The following is a 23880-nucleotide window of genomic DNA, read 5'->3' as shown; positions in this document are numbered from 1 at the left end:
CCCACCGTGGGGTAAACGTGTGCTGGTGACGTTATTACGCGTTTCGGCGTTCCACGCCTTCATCAGATCTAGTAAGTGGATTTTTTTATTGCGCATTTGTTCTAATAAAACGTTGTTACGCTACGGAGAGCTCCTCCTTCTCCATTTTTTCGTTTTCTGCTTAAGCCTTTTGACATTCGGGCTCTACAGGAGCAGCTTGAGTGTAACCACCACCGGCCATCGATCGACACCGCCTCCGCAGCGCAAGATTTCCCAGCTTTGTTATTTTTTATGGTATGGAGGTCACGTCTCAAAATGGCTACCATCAGATTAAACTGTGTAACTCATTGGGGTTAAGGTAGTTTAAGCTGATAACCTAGCTTGTGTGGGCTCAGTAGGCCATCAAAGTAAACTATCTCTCTTGTACATTCAGATTAAGATGATACAGGGGCGTAGCAATAGGGGGTGCAGAGGTAGCGACCGCATCGGGGCCCTTGGGCCAGAGGGGCCCCCGAAGAGTCCTCCCTCAACTACAGTATTAGCTCTCTATTGGTCCTGTGCTCATAATAATCACTTCTATAGATACTTTGAATAGTGGTAATCATTAACAAACTGTTCCCCATCCGCTTCTTGCACCTCTGACACTGTAGTTGCCATTGGCAGGTTTTGGTGTGCCGTATAAATTGTTATGTAGAGAGTGCTTGGGGGGGCCCCATTGTAAAACTTGCATCGGGGCCCACAGCTCCATAGCTACACCACTGAGATGATACAAGAGTTAGCGACTAGAATTGGGAACCAGGGATGGATAACTAGGGTTAGGCACCAGTGGTGCTATGGTGTGTGTGTGGGGGGGGGGGGGGGTGAATCTGTTATGGAAGGATAGGCATCAACTACAGGAGGTTAAGGTTAGGCACCAGTCAAGGAGCTTTTGGCTATGAGGTAAACATTGGATAGGGTAGTTTTTACACCAAACACAGCTTTTCTGGTAAGGCACCAGGGCCCATATGCAATTCAGTGGCGTAGCATTAGGGGTTGCAGAGGTAGCGGCCGCACCAGGGCCTCTGGACCAGTAGGGACCCTCCTTCAACCGCTTTACCTCTTTATTGGTGCTATGTAGTAATGATCAGCTCCATATGTGCTTTGATTAGTTGTAACCATGAATAGACTGTTCATCCTCCTCCTGCTTATACCTCTCTGACACTGCAGCTGTCCTTGGCAGGTTTTGGTGCTCTATATCAATTGTTATGCATCAAGCGCTTGAGGGGACCCTATGTAAAACTCGCACTGGGGCCTGGAGATCCTAAGTTATGCCAGTGATGCAATTTACTTTTTCTCCTTATCTCCTAGGAGATATTTTTTCATCCTTTGTTTAAAATAAGCTTTCAGCGCTCTGCAAAGAAAAAGTAACAAAAAGTAGGTAAACAAGAACTATGAAAATTATTCTGATTTTTATTTCTTGCTGGTAGGTAGTTTAAAGACTATTTAGTTGACATGTTGTGAAAATATAACTTAGGAGAAAACGCAGGAGAAAAAGTGAATTGCATATGGGTCCTGGGCTCATATGCAATTCATTTTTTACCTCAGTTGTCTCCTAGGAGATCATTTTCATCTTCTCTGCAAACTAAATTTTCAGCATTTTACAACTAAAAAGTACCAAAAAGTTGGTTAAAATGTATTATTACATTTACTTTGAGTACTTCCTTGCTTGCTAGTGTCTTAAAAGGCATTTTATGACAACTTGTGAAAAAATCAGTTAAGAAAAAACTCAGGAGAAAGTTGCATAGGGGTCCTGGTGTGTGTGAGGAGAAAATGGGGGAAGGAGGTTGTGGCCTTAAACCAGGGTTTTTTAGGGTAAGGTAGGTTGTTGAGGGTTACAGTAAGTGACAGACAGGTGGGGATTGCGGTTTGACACCGGGCATGGAAGATTACAATTAGGCTTCAGTGAAAGTTCCTTAAAGTGACAAGGCCAAATAGTGTTTCATGATCTGTGCCCATACATACCTTTCTTTTAGCTATCAGATGAGTACTTGGATGGATTAGGCAATCCAAACAGCTTCTTTCAGTGCAGTGGATTAAACCACATTATTTTATGCTTTTGGAGTTCTGAGCTTTGGGTGCATTATTGACAAGGAAGATGAAACAGAACAAGCCTCCACATTAGACTAACTGTTGCAAACTCACGCTCAGCCTGTCAGATCCAGGTGTGATAATGCACTCCTATTTATTCTTCTAATCTTATATATATATATATATATATATATATATATATATATATATATATATGATATTCCTGTATAAATCGTTGGTTGTTACGATAAAAAAAATGTCAGTTAAATATATCATATAGGAGACACACACAGTGATAATAGAGAAGTGAAATAAAGTTGATTGGATTTACAGAAAGTGTGCAATAATTATTTAAACAAAATTAGACAGGTGCATAAATTTGGGCACCACAAAAAATAAATAAAATCAATATTTAGTAGATCCTCCTTTTGCAGAAATGACAGCCTCTAAGCACTTCCTGTAGGTTCCAATGAGAGTCTGGATTTTGCTTGAAGGTATTTTGGACCATTCCTCTTTAGAAAACATTTCTAGTTCATTTAGGTTTGATGGCTTCTGAGCATGGACAGCTCTCTCTTTAACTCACACCACAGATTTTCAATTATAATTAGGTATGGGGACTGAAATGGCCATTCCAGAACGTTGTACTTGTTCCTCTGCATGAATGCCTTAGTGGATTTTGAGCAGTGTTTAGGGTCGTTGTCTTGTTGAAAGATCCAGCCCTGGCGCAGCTTCAGTTTTGTCACTGATTCCTGGACATTGGTCTCCAGAATCTGCTAATACTGAGTGGAATCCATGCGTCCCTCAACTGACAAGATTCCCCCGGTCCTGCACTGGCCACACAGCCCCACAGCATGATGGAACCACCACCATATTTTACTGTAGGTAGCAGGTGTTTTTCTTGGAATGCTGTGTTCTTTTACCTCCATGCATAACACCCCTTGTTATGTCCAAATAACTCAATTTTAGTTTCATCAGTCCACAGTACCTTCTTCTAAAATGAAGCTGGCTTGTCCAAAAGTGCTTTAGCATACCTCAAGCAGCTCTGTTTGTGCTGTGGGCGGAGAAAAGGCTTCCTTTTCATCACTCTCGCATACAGCATCTCCTTGTGTAAAGTGCACCAAATGGTTGAACGATGCAGTGACTCCATCTGCAGCAAGATGATGTTGTAGGTCTTTGTTGCTGGTCTGTGGGTTGACTCTGACTGTTCTCACCATTTGTCGCTTCTGTTTATCTGAGAATTTTTTTGGTCTGCCACTTCAAGCCTTAACTTGAATTGAGCCTGTAGTCTTCCATTTCCTCAATATGTTCCTAACTGTGGAAACAGCTGAAATCTCTGAGACAGCTTTCTGTATCCTTCCCCTAAACCATGATGGTGAACAATATTTGTCTTCAGGTCATTTGAGAGTTGTTTTGAGACCCCCATGTTGCTACTCTTCAGAGGAAACAAGAGGGAAACTTACAATTGACCCCCTTAAATACTCTTTCTCATAATTGGATTCACCTGTGTATGTAGGTCAGGGGTCACTGAGCTTACTAAGCCAATTTGAGTTCCAATAATTGGTTCTAAAGGTTTTGGAATCAATACAATGACAACTGGGCCCAAATTTATGCACCTGCCTAATTTTATTTAAACAATTATTGTGCACTTTCTGTAAATCCAATAAACTTCATTTCACTTCTTAAATATCACTGTGTGTGTCTCCTATATAATATATTTAACTGACTTTTTTTTTATCGTAACAACCAATGATTTATACAGGAAGATCATGACGATTAACAACGTTGCCAAAGCTTTTCTATTCCACTGTATATATATAATTGCTATTATTTCCTTAACCGTTTCAGCCCGCGGGTATTTTTCTTCTTATGGACGGAAGGAATTTTCACATTTCAGCACTCCTTCCATTCATTCCTCAATAACTTTATCACTACTTATCACAACGAAATGATCTATACCTTGTTTTTTTCCGCCACCAATTAGGCTTTCTTTGTGTGGTACATTATGCTAAGAATTATTTTTTTCCAAATGCATTATAATGGTAATAATAAGAAAAAAAATCGAAAAAATTCATTATGTTTCAGTTTCTAGCCATTATAGTTTTAAAATAATTAATGCTGACATAATTAAAATCCATACATTTTATTTGGCCATTTGTCCCGGTTATTGCAACATTAAAATTATATCCCTAGTATAATGTATGGTGACAATATTTAATTTGGAAATAAAGGTGAACTTTTTCAGTTTTACATCCATCACTAATTTTTAGCCCATTATGTTAATAATTATAGGCCCTCTTGACATAGATATTATTTTTTTTTCCTGAAGTCAGTAGGTGTATTTTACTATTTGGTCACAAGATGTCCCCGCTGAGCAAAATTCTATATAGCATACAAGTACGCTACATAGGATACAATGTATTGCTACATTGTAACTAGGGAAGTGACGCAAGATTTCAATGGAAATCTGCGATCACAGTGCCGATGTAATGACAGATAGTGCAACCCAGAAGCAGCCTTCCTCACTGAGTATCATGCATGCTCAGTGGGGACTTAAATGTTATTTCCCCCAATCTCTCCACTTCCGCACCACCCGGCACCCACACTCCCGAAATTTTCAGAGTAGGGAGGGGACCCCTCCATCTACCTCTGTGCCAAATTGCAGCCCTGGTTCCCAAGATAGATTACAGTAACCTGTCTCAGGAACTAGCGGGGACCGGGGGCTGCAGTTTGGCACGTTCACGGAATCCCCTCCCTACCCTGAAAATTTTGTGAGTGTACGTTGTGCAAAAGCAGAGATATTTGGGGTATTTTGTGCGGCAGCACAATTAAACGGCAAACAGGCTCCTACTGCGCATGGCTGCACAACGAACTTTGTTCCCATTCATAAATTTAACGATCGGCCAGCGGAAATCATGGTGGGCTCTATGTAAGAATAAACACTGTTTTTGAACAAAAACAGTGTTTATTCTCAGCGGTGATGTATAGATTGGCACAGGGGACTTTTGTCCCCTGCAGCCAATCTCCCCCTTCTCCTTGTAACAGCGCGATCATGGGCAGTTGCCCGCACAATCGCCTGCAACCCCCCCCCCTCCCCCCTCCCAAACTTCAGGGATGTGACTAGCGCGTCTCTGCGGCTCTAGCAGCTGCCGCTGCGGATGTGAAGATCACGTCCGCGCGGCATAAATGGTTTACCAGGGTTTCATGATCATATTGGCTGTAGGTCTTTGCATCTGTCAGACATTCTCGGCATCTGACCCTGCTTAGGGGAACAGCAATCAACTTTGTTAGATTTTTATGGATGACTGCTATTGTATTCTAGAGATGGCACGAACAGTTTGCACGCGAACTTCGCTGGTTCGCGTTCACAATCAAACGCGAACTGTATGCTAGTTCGACCCGCCCCCTATACTACATCATTAGGGTCAACTTTGACCCTCTACATCACAATCAGCAGGCACAGGGTAACCAATCAGGCTACACTCCCTCCTGGAGCCATTCCCCCCCCCCCCCCCTCCTTATAAAAGGCAGGCAGCGTCAGCCATTTCACTCACTCGTGTGGCTGCAGTAATTAAAAGAAGGAGAGAACCTTGCTGCTGACATAGGGAAAGCTTAGTTAGGCTCTTGTGTTAGGCTTGTTAGGTTGTTCCTTCTTGCTGATCTTATTGCTAAAAAGCACTCCTCATCCTCAACAGCTCTTTTGAGACCTAATGTTGTTCTTGTGAACTATTTTTGTGTGTGTGTGTGTGTGTCCCACAGACACTTGTATTGCATATACAGCCCTGTCAGTCAGTCGCAGCTGCTGGACCTTGGCCCCTTGGTAATTCCTACTGTGCCACTGCCAGGCCCAGCACATTCAGTGACTACCTGTGTGTGTGACAGCTGCACATTTGTAATACCAATCACTGCATACCCACCTGTTCAGTGCATCTACCTACGTGAGTGCACCTGCTGACAGCACCTGTGTGTGTGACAGCTGCACATTTGCAATACCAATCACTGCATACCCATCTGTTCAGTGCACCTACCTACCAACCTACGTGAGCACACGCAGTGTCACTGCACCTGTTCACGGTACCTGTGTGTGTGACAGCTGCACATTTGCAATACCAATCACTGCATACCCACCTGTTCAGTGCACCTACCTACCTACGTGAGTGCACGCAGTGTCAGTGTACCTGTTCACGGTACCTGTGTGTGTGACAGCTGCACATTTGTAATACCAATCACTGCATACCCACCTGTTCAGTGCACCTACCTACCTACGTGAGTGCAAACAGTGTTATATACCAGTCACTGCACCTGTTCACAGTACCTGTGTGTGTGACAGCTGCACGATTGTAATACTAGTCATTTCATAATTGTTCACAGTACCTGTGTGACCGCAGGCTGTGTAATATACCAGTCCATGCATACCTGTTAACTGCACCTGGGTGACAGCTGCACATTGTATTGTAATACCAGTCACTGCATACTTTTCACTGCACCTTTGTGACTGCACATTGTATTAGTCAAGTCAGTGCATACATCACCCCCCAACTCCCCTCCCCCCCACCCCCCCAATATGGACAAAGCAACAGGCAGAGTCAGACCCAGAGGCAGGCCTCCAGGCAGGTCTGTTTGAGGTTGTGCTGATGTGATTTCATGCGGCCCTGGCCCAAAGTATAGTGCTCAGAAGAAAGCACGTCCCATCAACTCCCAAGATTGTCAGGACGTGGTTGACTATTTAACACAGAACACCTCATCTTCCGCAGCCACCAGTGCTACTACAAGCACCACATCCGCTGCATTTGACACTTCGCAGGAGTTATTTGGTGGGGAATTAACTGATTCACAGGTATTATTGTTACCACAAGATGAAGGCGCTAAGCAAGTTACACAACCTCATATGTCTGAGTTAGGCGATACCCAAACTGTACCATGAAGTAGAAAGGCAAGTGGTGTCATCTCTGGCACACAGCGTTGGGTCAAGGGTCCATCTGACAATGGATGCCTGGTCTGCCAAGCACGGTCAGGGCAGGTACATTACTTACACAGCCCATTGGGTCAACCTGGTCACCGCTGGCAAGCAGGGAGTACGTCGCTGTGCAGTGGACCTAGTTGTGACACCACACCTACACGGCTTGCAGGCAGGCCTCCTGCCACCTCCTCTCCTTCTCCTCCTACTCTTCCTGCTACATCCTCTTTGCTGTCGTCCTCCTCCTTGGCTGAGTGGCAGTACAACTCTACTGGTGCTGCAATCTCCTCTCCAGCTACACAGCCCCAGCTCCCCAGGGCCTATGCTGCATGCCAGGTACGACATTGTCATGCCATCTTAGACATGTCTTGCCTCAAAGCGGAGAGTCACACTGGAGCAGCTCTCCTGGCTGCTCTTAACAAACGAGTGGATCAGTGGCTGACCCCACACCAACTGGAGATCGCAAACGTGGTGTGTGACAACGGCAGCAATCTCATTTCAGCTTTGAATTTGGGAAAGTTGACAAATGTACCCTGCATGGCACATGTGCTGAATCTCATAATTCAGAGATTTGTGTTTAAGTACCCAGGCTTACAGGGCGTCCTAAAGCAGTCCAGGAAGGTGTGTGGGCATTTCAGGCGGTCTTACACGACCATGGCACGCTTTGCCGATATTCAGCGGAATAACAACTTGCTGGTGAGACGCTTCATTTGCGATAGCCCGACTCGCTGGAATTCGACCCTCCTGATGTTCAACCGCCTGCTACAAAAGGAGAAAGCCATCAAACAGTATCTCTACAACTACAGTCAAAGGACATGCTCTGGGGAGATGGGGATGTTCTGGCCGAAATACTGGACACTCATGCGAAATGTCTGCAGGCTCATGCGGCCGTTTGAGGAGGTGACAAACCTGGTGAGTCGCAGTGAAAGTGCCATCAGCGACTTGATCCCATATGCTTTCTTCCTGGAGCGTGCCGTGCGTAGAGTGGTGGATCAAGCTGTGGAGGAGCATGAACAGGAACAGGAGGAATAGTTGTGGGATCAATTCTCATCAGAACCAGATGTTTCCTCAACACCTGCGGCAGCACAGAGGGGGGAGGAGGAGGAGCAAGAGTCGTGTGGGGAAGAGGAGTCAGATGATGAGGAAGGTATTTTTTGGAGGAGAAGGAAGAACAACCACAGCAAGTGTCCCAGGGGGCTTGTGCTGCTCAACTTTCTTAGGTATTGTTCGTGGCTGGGGGGAGGAGGAGAACTTAGCTGACATAACTGAGGAAGAGCAAGAGGAGATGAATAGTACGTCTGCATCCAACTTTGTGCAGATAGCGTTTTTAATGCTGTCCAGCCTGTTGAGGGACCCCTGTATAAAAAAAACTCAAGGGTAATGAGCTGTACTGGGTGGCCACGCTACTAGACCCTTGGTATAAGTACAAAGTGGCGGAGATGTTTCCAACTCACCGGAAGGCAGAAAGGATGCAGCACTTGCAGAACAAGCTGGCAACTATGCTTTACAGTGCATTTAAGGGTGATGTCACAGCACAATGGAATAAAGGTACCATTGCCAGTAATCCTTCTCCCATGTCCACGCAGGCAAGGACAGGACGCTCCAGCGATCTCATGGTGATGTCGGACATGAGGACATTCTTTAGTCCAATGCCTCGCCTTAGCACTTCCTGATCCACCCTCCCCCAACGCCTCCGCCGGCAGGTAGCCGACTACCTGGCCTTAAGTGTGGATGTAGACACTGTGAGCGGCAATGAACCATTGGACTACTATTGGACTGGGTGCGCAGGCTTGACCTGTGGCCAGAGCTGTCACAATTTGCCATCCAACTTCTGTCTTGCCCTGCCTCAAGAGTCCTGTCCGAAAGGACCTTCAGTGCAGCTGGAGGCATTGTCACTGAGAAGAGAAGTTGCCTAAGTCAAAAAAGTGTTCAGTACCTCACCTTTATCTAAATGAATGAGGCATGGATCCTGGAGGGTTACTGCCCGCCCGAAGACTAAGTTAATCCCCACACACAGCATCTCTGCCTGCACGCCGTGTGACTGCCTGCCCCAAGACTAAGTCGCTCCCCACACAGCATCTCTGCCTGCAGGCCGCTTGACTGCCTTCTCCGCCACCACCAACAGGGTCCAGGACTCCAGGCGGATTTCTGAATTTTTAAGGTGCGTGTACATGCCTGTCTAATTTTTCTGGCTGCAACAACAACAAAAAAGGCATGTACATGTGCTAATTCCCCTTTGTGATCGTTACCTTGCCGCGGTGAAGGGGCTTGCGTATCACAATGAAGCAATGACCGCTGGCTATATGAGTGTCTCGGGGGGGGGGGGGGCACACCAGAGATAATAAGGTTGTTGCTTCATTGAGGAAAGACCAAATTCGATCCGCTGGGCAGTCACTGTTGTTCTGTCATTGAGCTACCTCAGCCCGGCGACCATATGGGCTTGAAAACCGCCATGGCCTGCACTCTAGCTAGTGTGCGCACCAGTCCAGCACGGCCGTCACTACACAAACAGCTGTGTGCGATGCGTTACACAGTGAGTTTGGTCTGTCAGTGTGAAGCAGTACTCTAATTACACTCCCTGATTGATGTATACACATGTTTTAAAGCACTTTAGGCCTCCAATTTAGCATGCAATGTGATTTCTGTCCTTAAAATGCTGCTGTGCGTCAAATCCAGATTTTTCCCCGGGACTTTTGGCGTGTATCCCACTCCGCCATGCAAAAACGCAGATGTTAGACCCCTTGAAACATATTTTTCATCACTTTTCTGGGCAGCATAAATGTTTCTAGTTTTCAAAGTTCGCCTCCCCATTGAAGTCTATTGCGGTTCACGAAAGTTTGCGCGAACCGAACTTTTGGCGAAGGTTCGCATTTGAGGTTCGTGAACCAAAAATCGGAGGTTCGAGCAATCTCTATTGTGTTCCAGTAGGCATCCTGCCTCTCTCCTCTTTCCCCTTCCCATGGTTCCCAGAAAGTATTCCACCAGCAATAAATTGTGACAGCAATAATACTGATCTATGCAGTTTACCAATCTATGTGGGGTACCAAATGTCAGTGAATTTCCATACAGTGCCACATCTCAACAAATCTATGTCAAGTACTATATAGAGTACTAAAACTAAATGAGTCTACAAGAGTATCACATTTCAGTGAATAGTAGGGTACCAGATCAATGAATCTCAGAAAAGCACAGGATCTCAGTGAATCACCATATCTCTGTGAATCTCTGCAAAGTACCAGATATTGGTGAATCTATCTAGAGTGAATCTCAGTTAATATCTGTAGAAAACAAAATCTCAGCAGAATACCAAAATACAGTGTGTCTCAGTAGAGCACCAAACCTCAGTGAACCTCTGTACAGTAACAAATCCTAGTGGATCTCTTCAGTCAGGCCCAGAGCCTATAGGCACAGATGTCCTGGCACCTTAGACTTTGCTCTCTATGAAGCTAGAAAGTAACCTGCACTGCAAGTGTACTGGCTGTCCCAGCTGTCACTTCTTCCTTAATTACCTTGCCCGTCATAGGTAGCTACAGGTGCCTTAGTATAAAGTAGCCAGAAGTACCCTCAATAATAAGTAGCTAGAGGTGCCCCCAAGTATTAGGTAGCTAGAGGAACCTCAGTATTAAGTAGATAGAGGCTGAAGGGAGCTCTCGTCAGTGGAATGCCGAGAGCAGGGTGAGTAACCTCTCATTTACACTCTCATCAGGACTCTGCGTAGGGAATAAGGGAAAGAGGCACTGGGGGAGGGGAGCTAGCCGCCTTTTCAACATCATGCGCCTGTAGGCATGTGCCTACAATGCCTTATGATAAATCCGGCCCTGTCTGCAGTGCACCAAAACTCAGCAAATTTCTACAGAGCAACACTTCTAAGGGACGGGACTCACTAGCGCATTTTTGGCAGCGTTTTAGGATCTGCAACAAATGCCGACGGTTCCCAAAAATGCTTTGCCAATGAAAGTGAGTGGTAGGGAACCCACTAATGTGGTTGTGATTAGGGGTAATCACAATTGCAGGACATATAGCATTTTGAGAGCGTTTGCATTCAATTCTAAGTATATAAGTGCTGCAAAATCGCTCTTCAAATTGATTTTGCATCGCTTTGGGTGGCAGAATTATTACGATTTAAATAAACTTTATTATACTCACCAGGTGTCCGGATTTCCTACTTCCATCCGTAGCGCAGCCACCTAAAGGAAGAGGTCACAGACGCTTCTCTGATTGGACCTAGAGAAGCACCTGTGACTTCTTCCTTTAGGAGGCGTGGCTGTGGATGGAAGCCGGATATCTGGTAAGTAAAATGAATTTTTTTTGAAAAAACAAAACAAAACCAAAAACATGCGAATCGCTAATTGGAAGCGCTATACAGCTTACTGTACAGAGCTTCTAAGCCTCGGGAAATCGCAAGCGCAATCGCCCTAGGAATCATTGCACACAGCGCTGTAGCAGTTTTAAGTTGCTGCAGTGATTCCTAGTGGATTCCAAGCCTTAGTGATTTTCTTCAGGGCAGCAAACTTCAAAGAATCTCTTTGGACCTCAAAACCTCAGTGAATCTCTGCAGTGCACCACATCTCAGTGAATCTCTGCAGTGCGCCACATCTCAGTGAATCTCTGCAGTGCGCTACATTTCAGTGAATCTCTGCAGTGCACCACATTTCAGTGAATCTCTGCAATGCATCACATCTTAGTGAATCTCTGCAGTGCACCACATCTCAGTGAATCTCTGCAGTGCGCCACATCTCAGTGAATCTCTGCAGTGCACCACATTTCAGTGAATCTCTGCAGTGCGCCACATCTCAGTGAATCTCTGCAGTGCGCTACATCTCAGTGAATCTCTGTAGTGCACCACATTTCAGTGAATCTCTGCAGTGCACCACATCTCAGTGAATCTCTGCAGTGCGCTACATCTCAGTGAATATCTGCAGTGCACCACATCTCAGTGAATATCTGCAGTGCACCACATCTCAGTGAATATCTGCAGTGCACCACATCTTAGTGACACTTTGTAGAATACCAAGTCTCAGTGAATCTTCACAGAGTTCCAAGTCTCAGTGATTCTTCACAGAGTACCAAATCTGAGTGAATCTTCACAGAGTACCAAGTCTCCGTGAATCTTCACAGAGTACCAAGTCTCATTGAATCGTCACAGAGTACCAAGTCTTAGTGAATCTTCACAGAGTACCAAGTCTGAGTGAAGCTTCACAGAGTACCAAGTCTCCGTGAATCTTCACAGAGTACCAAGTCTCAATGAATCGTCACAGAGTACCAAGTCTCAGTGAATCTTCACAGAGTACCAAGTCTCAGTGAATCTTCACAGAGTACCAAGTCTCAGTGAATCTTCACAGAGTACCAAGTCTCAGTGAATCACTGCAGAGTACCAAGTCCTCAGGGAATCTTTTCAGAGCACAAAACCTCAGCGAACCTCTGCATAGCACCAAATCTCAGCAATTCTCTGTAAAGTACAAATACTTAGCAAATTTTTCTAAACAAAACCACTGTAAGTCCATATGATGCATTAATGTTTTGTGTATTATCCCTTTTCCCCACATTGCTGCATCCTTAATAGATCTATATCGTTACTGTTATCTTAAACAACTCAGTGTAAATCAGCCCCTCGGTCTCTAACTTGTCCTACCTGGACTATGTCCAATTATATTCATGTATTTTTGAGGCAAGTAGGAGGGCTCTTTTTTGAAAAGATAATGGGGGTGAATATGGAGCATTCCTTTTAAAGGACACCCGAGGTGAAAATAAACTAATGAAATAAACAATTGTATCTATCCGCGTTCTCCTAAAAATGACTTTTTAGGACATTCCACAGTTTTTTTTTATATTTAAATCTACTTTTTAAGTTTTTGCTGTTTTACTGTTTTTGCTCAATGACACATTCATTGAAGTATGCCAGAGCTAAAATAAATCTATGAACTGTTGACATTGAAGCATGGCAGAGCTTAAAATCTATGAACTACTGACCCTTTTAACCTCTTTCCTGTTCTCAGAAGCCATTTTCTGCTGGGAAAGTGTTTTATAGTTGTAATTTCTTATCAGTAAGGGTAACACTGTAGTCTAATGTTTAACTCTTTCAGGCAGAGAAAGAAAAAAAGGAATACAGCATGGTTAATTGTGTGCTAGGCACTGTACATACACATGTCTATCTCATCATGTCACATGTCACCTCGAGTGTCCTTTAATCTGCTGCGAGCAATGCTGAAAAAACACTATGAAAGTATTCCCTATACACACCACAATTGAAGCCTGCTTGCCTTGATAAAAAAAAACCTTAGTGTACATAATGAACTAAGGTCCATAAATAACCTGATAGGGTTTTAGGGCAAAACTTGGGCAGCTGCAGTCTAAGGGGGGTACCTGGGCATGAAAGAGGGGTTGCTACATATGGAAGAGGAGGCTGAAAATGGGGAGAAACACATGAAACAGGGAAACTGATGCTCAAGGAAGCTGTTTGTGAAAGCAGTACATGGATGATACACATGGAAGAAGGGGCTGCACATGGAATGGGAGGGGCGCTGCTGCACAGGAAAGCTGAGACACAACATACTTGGCCTATGGACGTAAGAAGTATAAATCCAGTCTTGCCAATGTGAGATAAAACAGGGCAGGACAGTGTTACATTTGTATTGGGGAATTTGATAATACATAATTATCTCGGATTCTACAATTTAAGGAAGTTCTGCTTCTTAAGTTGTGCACAGTTCCTATATAAGCTTTCATAATCCTATTAATTAAAAGAAGAACTCAATTCATATGTGAAGACAGCGTGGCCTATTTGTTGAGAATCGTTATCTGGTAACTGATTGCGACCCATATGCAATTAACTTTTTCTCCTGAGTTTTTGACAGGAGATAATTTTTTATCTTTAATCTAGAACTTTTCAGCACTTTGCAATTGAAAAAGTACTAAAAAGAAGGTAAAAAAAAGTACTATCAAAACTATTTTAAAGTATACCTGAGATTGCAGAATAAAAAGATTTGATATTCACCCGGGGCTTCCTTCAGCCCCATGAGCACCGATGGGTCCCTCTCCTGGGTGCTTCACTTCAGCGGCAATTAGTACCGGTAATCTGACTCATTTGCGCCATTCGTCTCTTCTGCACGTGTGGAGGGCCCCCTCTCTTCATTTAATAACTATAAAAATGTGGAAGGCTGAACCATGGCTTTCATTGTTACCTGAACTGGTTAATACTAGGCCGGTTACGCAAGATTCTTTAACAATGATGATGGAACCTCATGCAGTTCAGAATACTCTACTTCCCTGAGAAAACCCGATCTTCAAACCAATAAATCATGAAAACAGTCCTTAGTAGAGGAGCATGATCCAGAGGCATCGGTCTGAAGCAATGATCTTGAGAAAGTTGCAAGGTGAAAAGATTTTTGACCTCCTCCTCTGCATCTCCATGATGTGCCATTCACATATGTATACTTGGCTTTGACCACTTAACGCCAGCCAATTGGTGCCGCAAGCGTGTGCATTCACATGCCTCTGCAGCACCGGCGGGCATGTTCTGATCGTCTGCTAATGCTAAACTATTGTTTCAAAATGTCCATTTTGCATTAACTAGTTAATAAAATTATATCATCTGATTCTGTTGTTGGCTGCACTGACCTAGATTCTCCTTTACTAGGATGATGTCAGAAGGGGTCAGCCTATACCAAGTCTGGAGAGGACATGGACCTTGATGAAGCTGAGAACCCCAAAGACTTGTGGTGCTTTGAAACAATGACATGGAAGGTATGTGTATGAAACCAAGATCAGAGAGCACATGGAGGGCAAATAGGGATTGATCACTCCATTAGGTAACAATTGATACCACAATTAAAACAAAATCTTACCAGCAAATGTGATGATTGTAGCATGCATGAGGGTTTTGCTTTCAACCTTTAACCACTTCACTCTAACTGGCCAGATATATCCGTTCAACAGGAGCTGCGTTGTGGCGATCTGGATGGATATATCCATCCAGCGTTTTTTCGGCAGAAGCGTGCACATGGGCACGTGCACGCTGCTCGTTCCCGGCAGGTATTACAGGGGATCGATTGGTGAAGGGGAGCATGCATTCCCCAAACCAATTGAAGCCCCTATGAATGAATCAACATGTCTCAAATCACTAGGCATGTTGATTCATCAAAGTGAAAAATAGTGAAAAAATAATTGTACACTTCCTGGTAACTTCCAGGAGAGTGTACTGAGCCCATTAAAGTAAAAAAAAGCTTAAAAATAAATTTAATATTTAATAAAACCCTGTTAAGCCCCCTCCCCTGTAGCTGCAAAACACAAACATGCAAAAATAAATAATAATAAATGACAGTTTAAAACAAAAAAAAAAAAATGCAAATAGTTACCCTAGGGTCTGAATTTTTAAAGTAAGAATGTAATTGGAGTATAATATTACTGTTATTTAAGCAAATAAAGGCTTGCAATCATTTAAAGGGGACAAACAGAGAAAGAATACACCTTTATTTACAAATAATATATTGTCGCCATACATTGTACTAGAAACATAATTTAAATGTTGTGATAGCCGGGACTAACGGGCAAATAAAATGTGTGGGTTTTATCTATAGCAGCATTGAGTATTTTAAAACTATAGCATGCATCTTACGAGGGTCATCAAACAAGTGTGACCTTCACCATCTTTACACCCTTAACCTTAGTGTAGCCACAAAAACACCTCATAAGAAGGATGGACCCCTGTATCCGAGGAAGGAAAGGTTTGTAGTAGCCCCCCCCAAGCTCTGGGTCACCCCTGAAGTCGAAGAGGCTGCTTGTCTTATATACCTTCAAGCATGCAAGTGGGGGCATCATATTGTGAGGGTGCTTTGCTACTGTAGGGCAATGAAATTAAATCTTGGTCACAAATGAGTTTTCCAAGTGGACTATGACCTCAATAGCAGACAATTTAAAAAGTACAGTCCAGTTCTACTTGATTTCTTTATGTTTTCCAGCCTGGGTAAATTAACCCCTATTGTTATTGTTGTTATTTAGTATTTTATGTAGCGCCGACATCTTCCGCAGCACTGTACAGAGCATATTCTCTTGTCACTTAACTGTCCCTCTGAGGGGCTCACAATCTAATCCCTACCATAGTCCTATGTCTATGTATGTATGTATAGTGTAGTGTATGTATCGTAGTCTAGGGCCAATGTAGGGGGAAGCCAATTAACTTATCTGTATGCTTTGGTATGTGGGAGGAAACCTGAGTAGCCGGAGGAAACCCACACAGATACGGGGAGAACATACAAACTCCTTGCAGATGTTGACCTGGCTGGGATTTGAACCGGGACCCAGGGTTGCAAGGCGAGCTCGCTAACCACTACGCCACCATGCTGCCCTATGCAGTATGTCAATGCAGTGGCGGACACAGCAAGCTGTGGACCCCTGTGCAAAATACCACAATGGCCCACTGATCACAACAATTGCATTTCTATAGCGCTTTTCTCCCATAGGACCCAAATCGCTGATTAATACAGATTTGTTATTTTACAGAGAATTACTGAGATTTGGTACTCTATGAAGATTCCGTGAGATTTGATATTATACAAAGTGACACTGGGATGTGATAATCTGCAGAGATTCACTGAGATTTGGTGCTGTACAGAGAATTGCTGAGATTTGGTGCTATGCAGAGATTAACTGAGGTTTCATGCTCCTAAGAGATTCACTAAAGGGGTGTCCATACACTGGTCGATTTCAGCCATCGATCGGCCGCAAATCAATGCATGATCGATCGGCCAAATGATCAATTTGCGGTCGATTTCGGTTGATTTGATCTATGTGACAGGATGGAAAATCTAGGCCTATAACGTTGCTTTGGATCTAAATGGTGCAATAATACATTTAGATCGATTTCCTTCTGAAATCTATTGGAAATCTGTTCCTAGTGTGTGGCTCACATCAGATAGATTCCTGTAAGATTTGCTGCAAATCTATCAGTGTATGGCCACCTTAAAGAGGAGCTGTCAGCTATACTATCTCAAAAAAACAACAACACATACAGTATATAAGTAGATAAATGCTTACTCTACGTACATAACATATGTATTGCACTGTCCACGTTTTGATTTCAGTGAATTTTATGTAGTAAATAAAGAGAATTCTGTTTCAGGCATTTGCCATCTTAATTCCATCTGACTGAAGCCAATACTGATGTAATTCCCTCCCTAAAGGGGCCCATACACTCAGCCGATTTTCTGGCCGATCGATCGATTGCAAATCGGTTGGCCAATCGACCGGTCGATGGCCGATTTCGATGGATTTCCATCGAACTGGCAGGGTGGAAAATTTAGGTCGATCTGATGAGATTGCTTATCAGTTTGCATTGGCCTTAATGGAAATCTGATGGCAAAAAAATGCCATCAGATCGAATTTCAATAGATTTCAAACTGAAATCTATTGGAATTCTATCCTGGTAAAAAATGTTCTAAAAACGCATCAGATAGATCATCAGATGCATTTCTTATCTATCTGCTGCCAATCTGATGAGTGTATGGGCACCTTTACTCTGGGAGGAGGGATGCAAATGCAAACACAGGCAGTCTTCAGATACTCCCACCCAGCTCTACAACAGAAAGTGCATTGTCATTGTGCGAGTCTGTAGCTTGAGAAGCATGAGAAATATTGGCCAATCGGAGAAGAACAGAGGTGTGGGAGGGGAAAACAGGAGGGAAAGAGGCTTCAGCCAATCAGGCTGCATTAGTTAAGTCTGAGGCGATACTAAAGAAGCAAAAAAAGACAACCCAGCATGCCCTGCAGCTTCCTTCGTGAGGCAGATGTACCAAATAAGAGCCAGGGAAACTGGTGAAAGATGTTTTTTGAAGAAGAAAAGTAATAGTGATTTTAACTTTTGGATTGCCTGGTGTGCATCCTTAGTACTTGTTTATCAGATAAAAATAAATAATTGATATTTTATTTTATGCTCGACTGTTACGCTTTAAGACATCGTACTCCCATGGACCCAATCCACCTGCCGAACCTCATTACTATTCTGCTCAGAAACGGAACTTGAGGGGCCCCTATGCGGCTGCACGGCCGTATGTCCGCCCCTGTGTCTATGGATACACTTTGTTTATTACATATTAATGAACCTCTGGGTATCGTAATTGTCTCTTCCAGGCCTATGGATCCTCCGCTACAGGAGGCAGCTGGCATCCTGCTCTTGTAAGAACTCCCTGCGAGAGATTATGGCAAAGCTGCAGGAACTACAAATGCTGAGTGCAGAGGAGGTCCGGCGTCTCCAGGAACTGACACCATTGAGCAAGCAGGCTGAGGCTCTGATGGACACACTAGGGGGGAAGGGCAGGTGGTTCCTTCAAGGACTGCAAACGTGCATAGAGAATAGCCGCTCCTGCCTGTACTTACGCATGCGTCACTACGGTGGGTCATAAGCCTTGTATGCGGTTTACCTATAGTTCTTTCCTTATTTATGTCTGAGAGTCTACCTATTAGGAGAGTATTTCATGATGCTAAAGTTCCCTCTGACAGAAGATGCTGTTGTTGAACTCCACAGCTGAGTGCTAGTTCCTGGGGAGTGGCGCATGTTTGTCACAATAGAGGCGGAGCTGCCATGTTGCGCCTTTCTCTACTCCTCACATTTCACTGTGCCCCAAGTATTAGGAATTCTCCCTGCCCAGTATAGGTAGCAGATGTGCCCCCAGGATTAGGTAGGTTAACCCCCAGTATAGGTAGCCAGGTGTGCCCCCAGTATTAAGTAGCTTCCCCCAGAGCCGGATTAAGGTTAAATGGGGCCCTAAGCAAAGTAACTGATTTGGGCCCCCCATCATGTTGTAATAGAATCAGAAGATGCAGCTGCACAGCAACATGCCGCACACACCGGGGCAGCCAAGCTACTGGTTGCTATGGGCAACAGCCCGCTTTCCTCTGCGGGTGCACAATGCAGGGAATAGCAGCAGCAAAATGCAGAGTGAGAGATGAATGGCTGGGACATTTGCACTCAGGGGCTGGGGCCCCCCTGTGAAGAGGGCTCCAGATATCACAGCAGCAGCACTTTCCCCCTGCATCTCCAGCCTGGCAATAGCAGAAAGCTCTGGACACCGCCAAACCAGAAGTCGTTCCCCAGACAGAATTATATAACCACCCCCACCACCAAACAACCGATTTCCTCCCAAACTAGACAGCCACCATGCAGCCTCCATCCCAGTGAATACGATAGTCCAGCAGAGAAGGCAGCTGCAGCGGGGGAGAATGACAGACAGCACCAGATGACTCACATTCACCTATTGCAATCCAAGCAATAGAGGTCCCGTCATCCGGAGACCATCTGTCTCCTCTAGAGTGCTTTCGCTCTGTTACTACTACTATTACTACTTTCTACTTCCTGTCTGATCTGAGAATCAGGAAGTTCAGAGCGAGCGGCTGCACTGTAGAAGAGACAGATGGGTTTCAGATGACAGCTTGGATCATGGATAGGTGAGTGAGCGTTTGCCATCTGCTGCTATCATTCTTTCTGCAGCTGTGGTTCTCTGTGGGAAGGGAGGGAGGAGTGGGCAGCGGCAGAGCGCACAGTAGCAGGAGTGGGACCTAGGAGGAGAGCCTGGCTCTGAAAATAATCAGCAGCGCACGGCATCATTTGACAAGACAAATAACATTTATATCAAGCTTTTCTTCTGGGCGGACTCAAAGCGCCAGAGCTGCAGCCACTAGGACGCACCCTATAGGCAGTAGCAGTGTTAGAGAGACTTGCCTAAGGTCTCCTACTGAATAGATGCTGGCTTACTGAACAGGCAGAGCCGAGATTCGAACCCTGGTCTCCTGTGTCAGAGGCAGAGCCCTTAAAGGGACTTTGAGCAATGCCTGTGTGTATGCCTTTAAGCATACCCACAACTAATTAATTACATCCTCACACCTACCAGCATGATGTTTGTCATTATATCCCCCTGGGTTCCTTATATTTCATTGCATTGTGCTGAATCGAGCTGCCGACTTTGGAGAAAAGTCGTCCTGTGTAATACAATGTAACTATGGAAAGATGCATAACATTTTGAAGCTCTCTTTCTCCTCTTTCCAATGGTAGATAAACTGCCACCCTACGCCTTTTAGTTTTCGCTATTTTCGTGATTGAAATTGCCATGGACGCAATTTTGATCGCAAAAATAGCGAAAACTAAAAGGCATAGGGTGGCGGTTTATATATCATTGGAAAGAGGAGAAAGAGAGCTTTAAAATGATATGCATCTTTCCATAGTTACTGCACTGCTCAGAGTCCCTTTAACCATTATACCATCCAGCCACCGCTGACAGGATGGCAAGGGCTGGTTTATGTGCTGATGGGGCCCCTTTGACTCTAAATGGGGCCCCAAGCGACTGCTTTTGTTACCTGGTCGGTAATCCGGCCCTGGCTTCCCCTCACCCATGTGCAGAGTAGTGCAGAGTGGAGTATGAGGGTACAACTCGCCTTTCAGCACCGTAGGGAACTTCAGCATGTCACACAGTCTCGGACTCCTCCAGTGGCCACTAGAGGACATCATAAAGAGGAAACGCTGAACTGTATGACATGGTGGAGATCTTGGCGGCGCTGACAGGTAGTTGTACACGTACCTCCTGCTGTGATTCTGGCTATGCTAGGGGGGCACTCGTGGAGAAACAGGCACATCCTCTGAGCTCTGCCAGAGCTTGGTGCCTCCTCAGCTTCTCAGTCAGTCTGGCCATGCTCCCAGAAGTAGTGTGTAATCTGAGAGTCAACCAGTGCCAGCTGCATTCACAGTAGTCACTTACTGCCATGTTGGCTCTTCACTCCTGGAACCTTGAATGTGTCTACAAGGCTTTAGATGGTTGAGTATAAAGTTGTGGAGGGTAGTAAGGTGTGGGGGAAAAAAATCATAAACCTGAACCTTTTTTTGCATTGACTAAGAATTGTTACATTAGTGTTGGTTTCTAAAGACTCTCCTAACCTGGAGAATCTACTCCACACTATTTTGTCAGTTGGACTGATCAGCTGAAGTTCAGTAATTGCTTTTGTAAATAAATAAATACCTGAGAATCTTCCATTCCAATTTTCACTACCTAAAAAAGTAATTTATAGTGCATTTTACTCTAGGAGCAATCTACATTTTACAATTTTTCATGATGGTCGTCTTTTAACCTACCTGTAACCCAGTTTTTTGTGCCTCTGTGGTTTTGTAACAGATCCTCTGGTGAAGAAGCATTTGGACAGTGTGAAATACGATCAGCATCCACTTTTGGCACAGCTGGACTCCCTCTTATTAGTAGAAGGCCTCACAGATGCCCAACTTCAGGAACATGACGTTATCCAGCTGGAGGTGGGCCAAGGTGGCAGAGGAACCCCCAAACGGTTACCCTTGGAGAAGCTTTTCATGCCCCTATCGAAGGTCAGTTTACCACCACGTGTTACTCTAACAGTTGGAGTGGCAGGAGCTGGCAAGAGTACTTTGGTGAGGCTCTTTGTGGAGAAGTGGATGCAGGGCTTGCTGTGCACCCACATGCCCTGCTTGTTGACGGTGAACCTTTGGGAGCTGAACACTTATGACCGCCTCTCCGCAGAGAAGTTGGTGCGTATTGCCTGCCCCCGCTGTTCTGTGCCACCTCCAAACTCCCTTCTGATTTTGGATGGCTTGGATGAGCTTCGTGCTCCCTTGGACTTCTCAGACTCCATGGCCAGCACTGACCCCCAGAAAGAACTGTCACCTGAGTGTCTCATTACCAACATCCTACGAGGAAACCTTCTTCCCAATGTATCTGTGTGGGTCACCTCAAGGCCAGGAGCCTCTGCCAGGATTCCTGGGGGACTTGTGGATCGTATGACAGAGTTATCTGGACTGGAGTCGAGTGAAATCAGGCTCTTTATGGACCAGCTTTTACACGATACCAGCGGCACAGTTGACAGGATTTGCGAGCACCTAGAATGCCATCGTTCCCTGATTGCCTTGTGTTCTGTTCCCACTCTATGCCACGTAATAGGTGTATCTCTAGGGTATACACTGCAAGCCCATGACTCTACTTGCCAAGCTCCTCTGCCAAGGACATTGTCTGCGATCTTTTCCTGGTATTTAAGAGCCCAGTTTGCTGACCTGGAGACCATAGAGCAGCCTAGCAGCGCCCGTAAAACAGTTGGTAATTTAGGAAAGCTTGCCTTTCAGGGACTGCTTAAAAAAAGGTCAATCTTTTATGAGTCAGATTTGAAATCCTGTGGAATTGAGACTCCTATATTACCCAGCAGCCTTTGTGCCCGGCTAATATTGCCTCAGAATTCTCCTTCCTGTTTAGCGTTTTGCTTCTCTCATCTCTTACTACAGGAGTTCCTGGCAGCCATCCACTACTACTCCACCTCCAAACGGGCCTTCTTTGACCTCTTTGCTGACGGAGGAGTTCCTTGGCCCAAGTTGGGTTTTCTAAACCATTATAAAAGTGTGACACAACGGGGCCTACAGTCTGATGGAGTGTATCTATCTATCTTTCTTCGCTTCCTATCTGGCCTGCTATCACCTCAAGTTCTTAGGGTTTTATCCAGCTGTTTGCCAAACAAGGAAGAGCCAAGCAGCCACCGGGGGCAAGTTGTGGACTACTTGCAAAATCTGATGCGTTCTGGAAAATCCATTTCCTGTGGAATGGTTAACTTAATGTGCTGCCTGCATGAGATGGACCACTCTGAGGTGATCTGTGCCATGGAGGAGGCACTAAAGGCTGGGACACTCAGTGGAAAGCTGAACCCACTGGCTTGCTGTGCTCTTGCCTTCTTACAGAGAACTTCTCTCAGCTGTGCACAAGAAACCAACCTCTCCCAGTGTCTGAATTACAGCCTGGTACAGAACTTCCTACCACAGCTGCAGTACTGCATTAATCTCAGGTATGTTCACAGGCATTTTCTAAAACTTCAAAACTGTACATAAAACTGAAGCATACCCCTTATTCTGTTTATGATTTAAATTGGCTGTGTGGTGCTTTTTAAACATATGATATTTGTTTTCTATATTATAATAACTAGCATTTAACATTGTTATGGAAATAATGAAATAACAAATACAAACTTTAGGGTCTTTTTTTTGGGGGGGGGGGGGGGGGGAGTACAAACTGTTCCTCCTTGATTATGTTTTGTGAGCAGAAGTCCAAAAACGCTGCCTAGTCAGCCAATTGGCCAGGGACGTAGCTAGGGGTTTCAGCACCTGGGGACAAAAGACATTTTGGTGCACCCTCTGGTAACAAAAATGGGCATGGCCATGAAGCGGAATGTGGGCATGGTCATGGGTGGAGCCAAATGTACAAATGCTGCAGAAGATGGCAGCTGTGCCCCCCCTTCACCATAGTATAGGTAGCCAGATGTACCCCCTTACCCCTCCCATTTACATAGCCAGATGTGCCCCTTTTCCACCGCCCTCCCCCCAGTTAGCTAGAAGTGTCAACCCCCCCCCCCCCCGATAGCCAGATATGCCCCCCTTTCCCCATTTAGATAGCAAGATGTGTCCCCTTTCTCCCACCCCCATTGATGCTCCCCTTTCCCCATTTAGCTAGCCAGATGTGACCCTCCCCCCATAGATAGCTACATGTTCCTTTCCCCACCCATAGATAGCTAGAAGAGCCCCCCTTTCCCAGTTTAGATAACTAGATGTGCCCCCCTCTCCCCCCGGCCCCACCCACAGATAGCCAGAAGTGCCCCCATTCCCCAACAAGATAGCTTAATGCACTCCCCTCCCCCCATAGATAGCTAGATGTGTCCACCTTCATCCCTATAGACAGCTTTGCCCCAGCTTCTCTCTTTCTCCCTTCCTCCTATGCAGAGCATGACTGGAAACTTTAATAACAGCAGAAGACCCACCAGCTCCAACGTTCCCACGATAAAGTCATCTCTCCTCTGCAGCGTGCATAGCGAATTCTTTTTGGTAACAGCGCCATCATGTG

At 45.0% G+C, this 23880-nt stretch overlaps 1 protein-coding gene across 4 annotated transcripts in view; it reads left to right on the top strand.

Annotated features, from left to right (window-relative positions):
• Positions 1-23880, top strand: part of NLRC3 (NLR family CARD domain containing 3) — an 89646-nt gene that overhangs the window by 25986 nt on the left and 39780 nt on the right. For 3 of the 4 annotated variants that reach the window (XM_068244211.1, XM_068244210.1, XM_068244208.1), the window contains 3 exons: positions 14637-14743; positions 18125-18385; positions 21154-22831. In XM_068244211.1, coding sequence (XP_068100312.1) covers positions 14737-14743; positions 18125-18385; positions 21154-22831 — 1946 coding nt within the window. In that variant the 5' untranslated portion in view covers positions 14637-14736. The remainder of the gene's footprint in view (positions 1-14636; positions 14744-18124; positions 18386-21153; positions 22832-23880) is intronic. The other variant, XM_068244207.1, reaches the window with a different exon arrangement.

This window comes from Hyperolius riggenbachi, chromosome 7, assembly GCF_040937935.1.
Source record: "Hyperolius riggenbachi isolate aHypRig1 chromosome 7, aHypRig1.pri, whole genome shotgun sequence".
Classification (NCBI taxonomy): Eukaryota; Metazoa; Chordata; class Amphibia; order Anura; family Hyperoliidae; genus Hyperolius; species Hyperolius riggenbachi.
The sequence above is the reverse complement of the archived record's forward strand: the minus strand, read 5'-3'. Positions and strand labels throughout refer to the sequence as shown.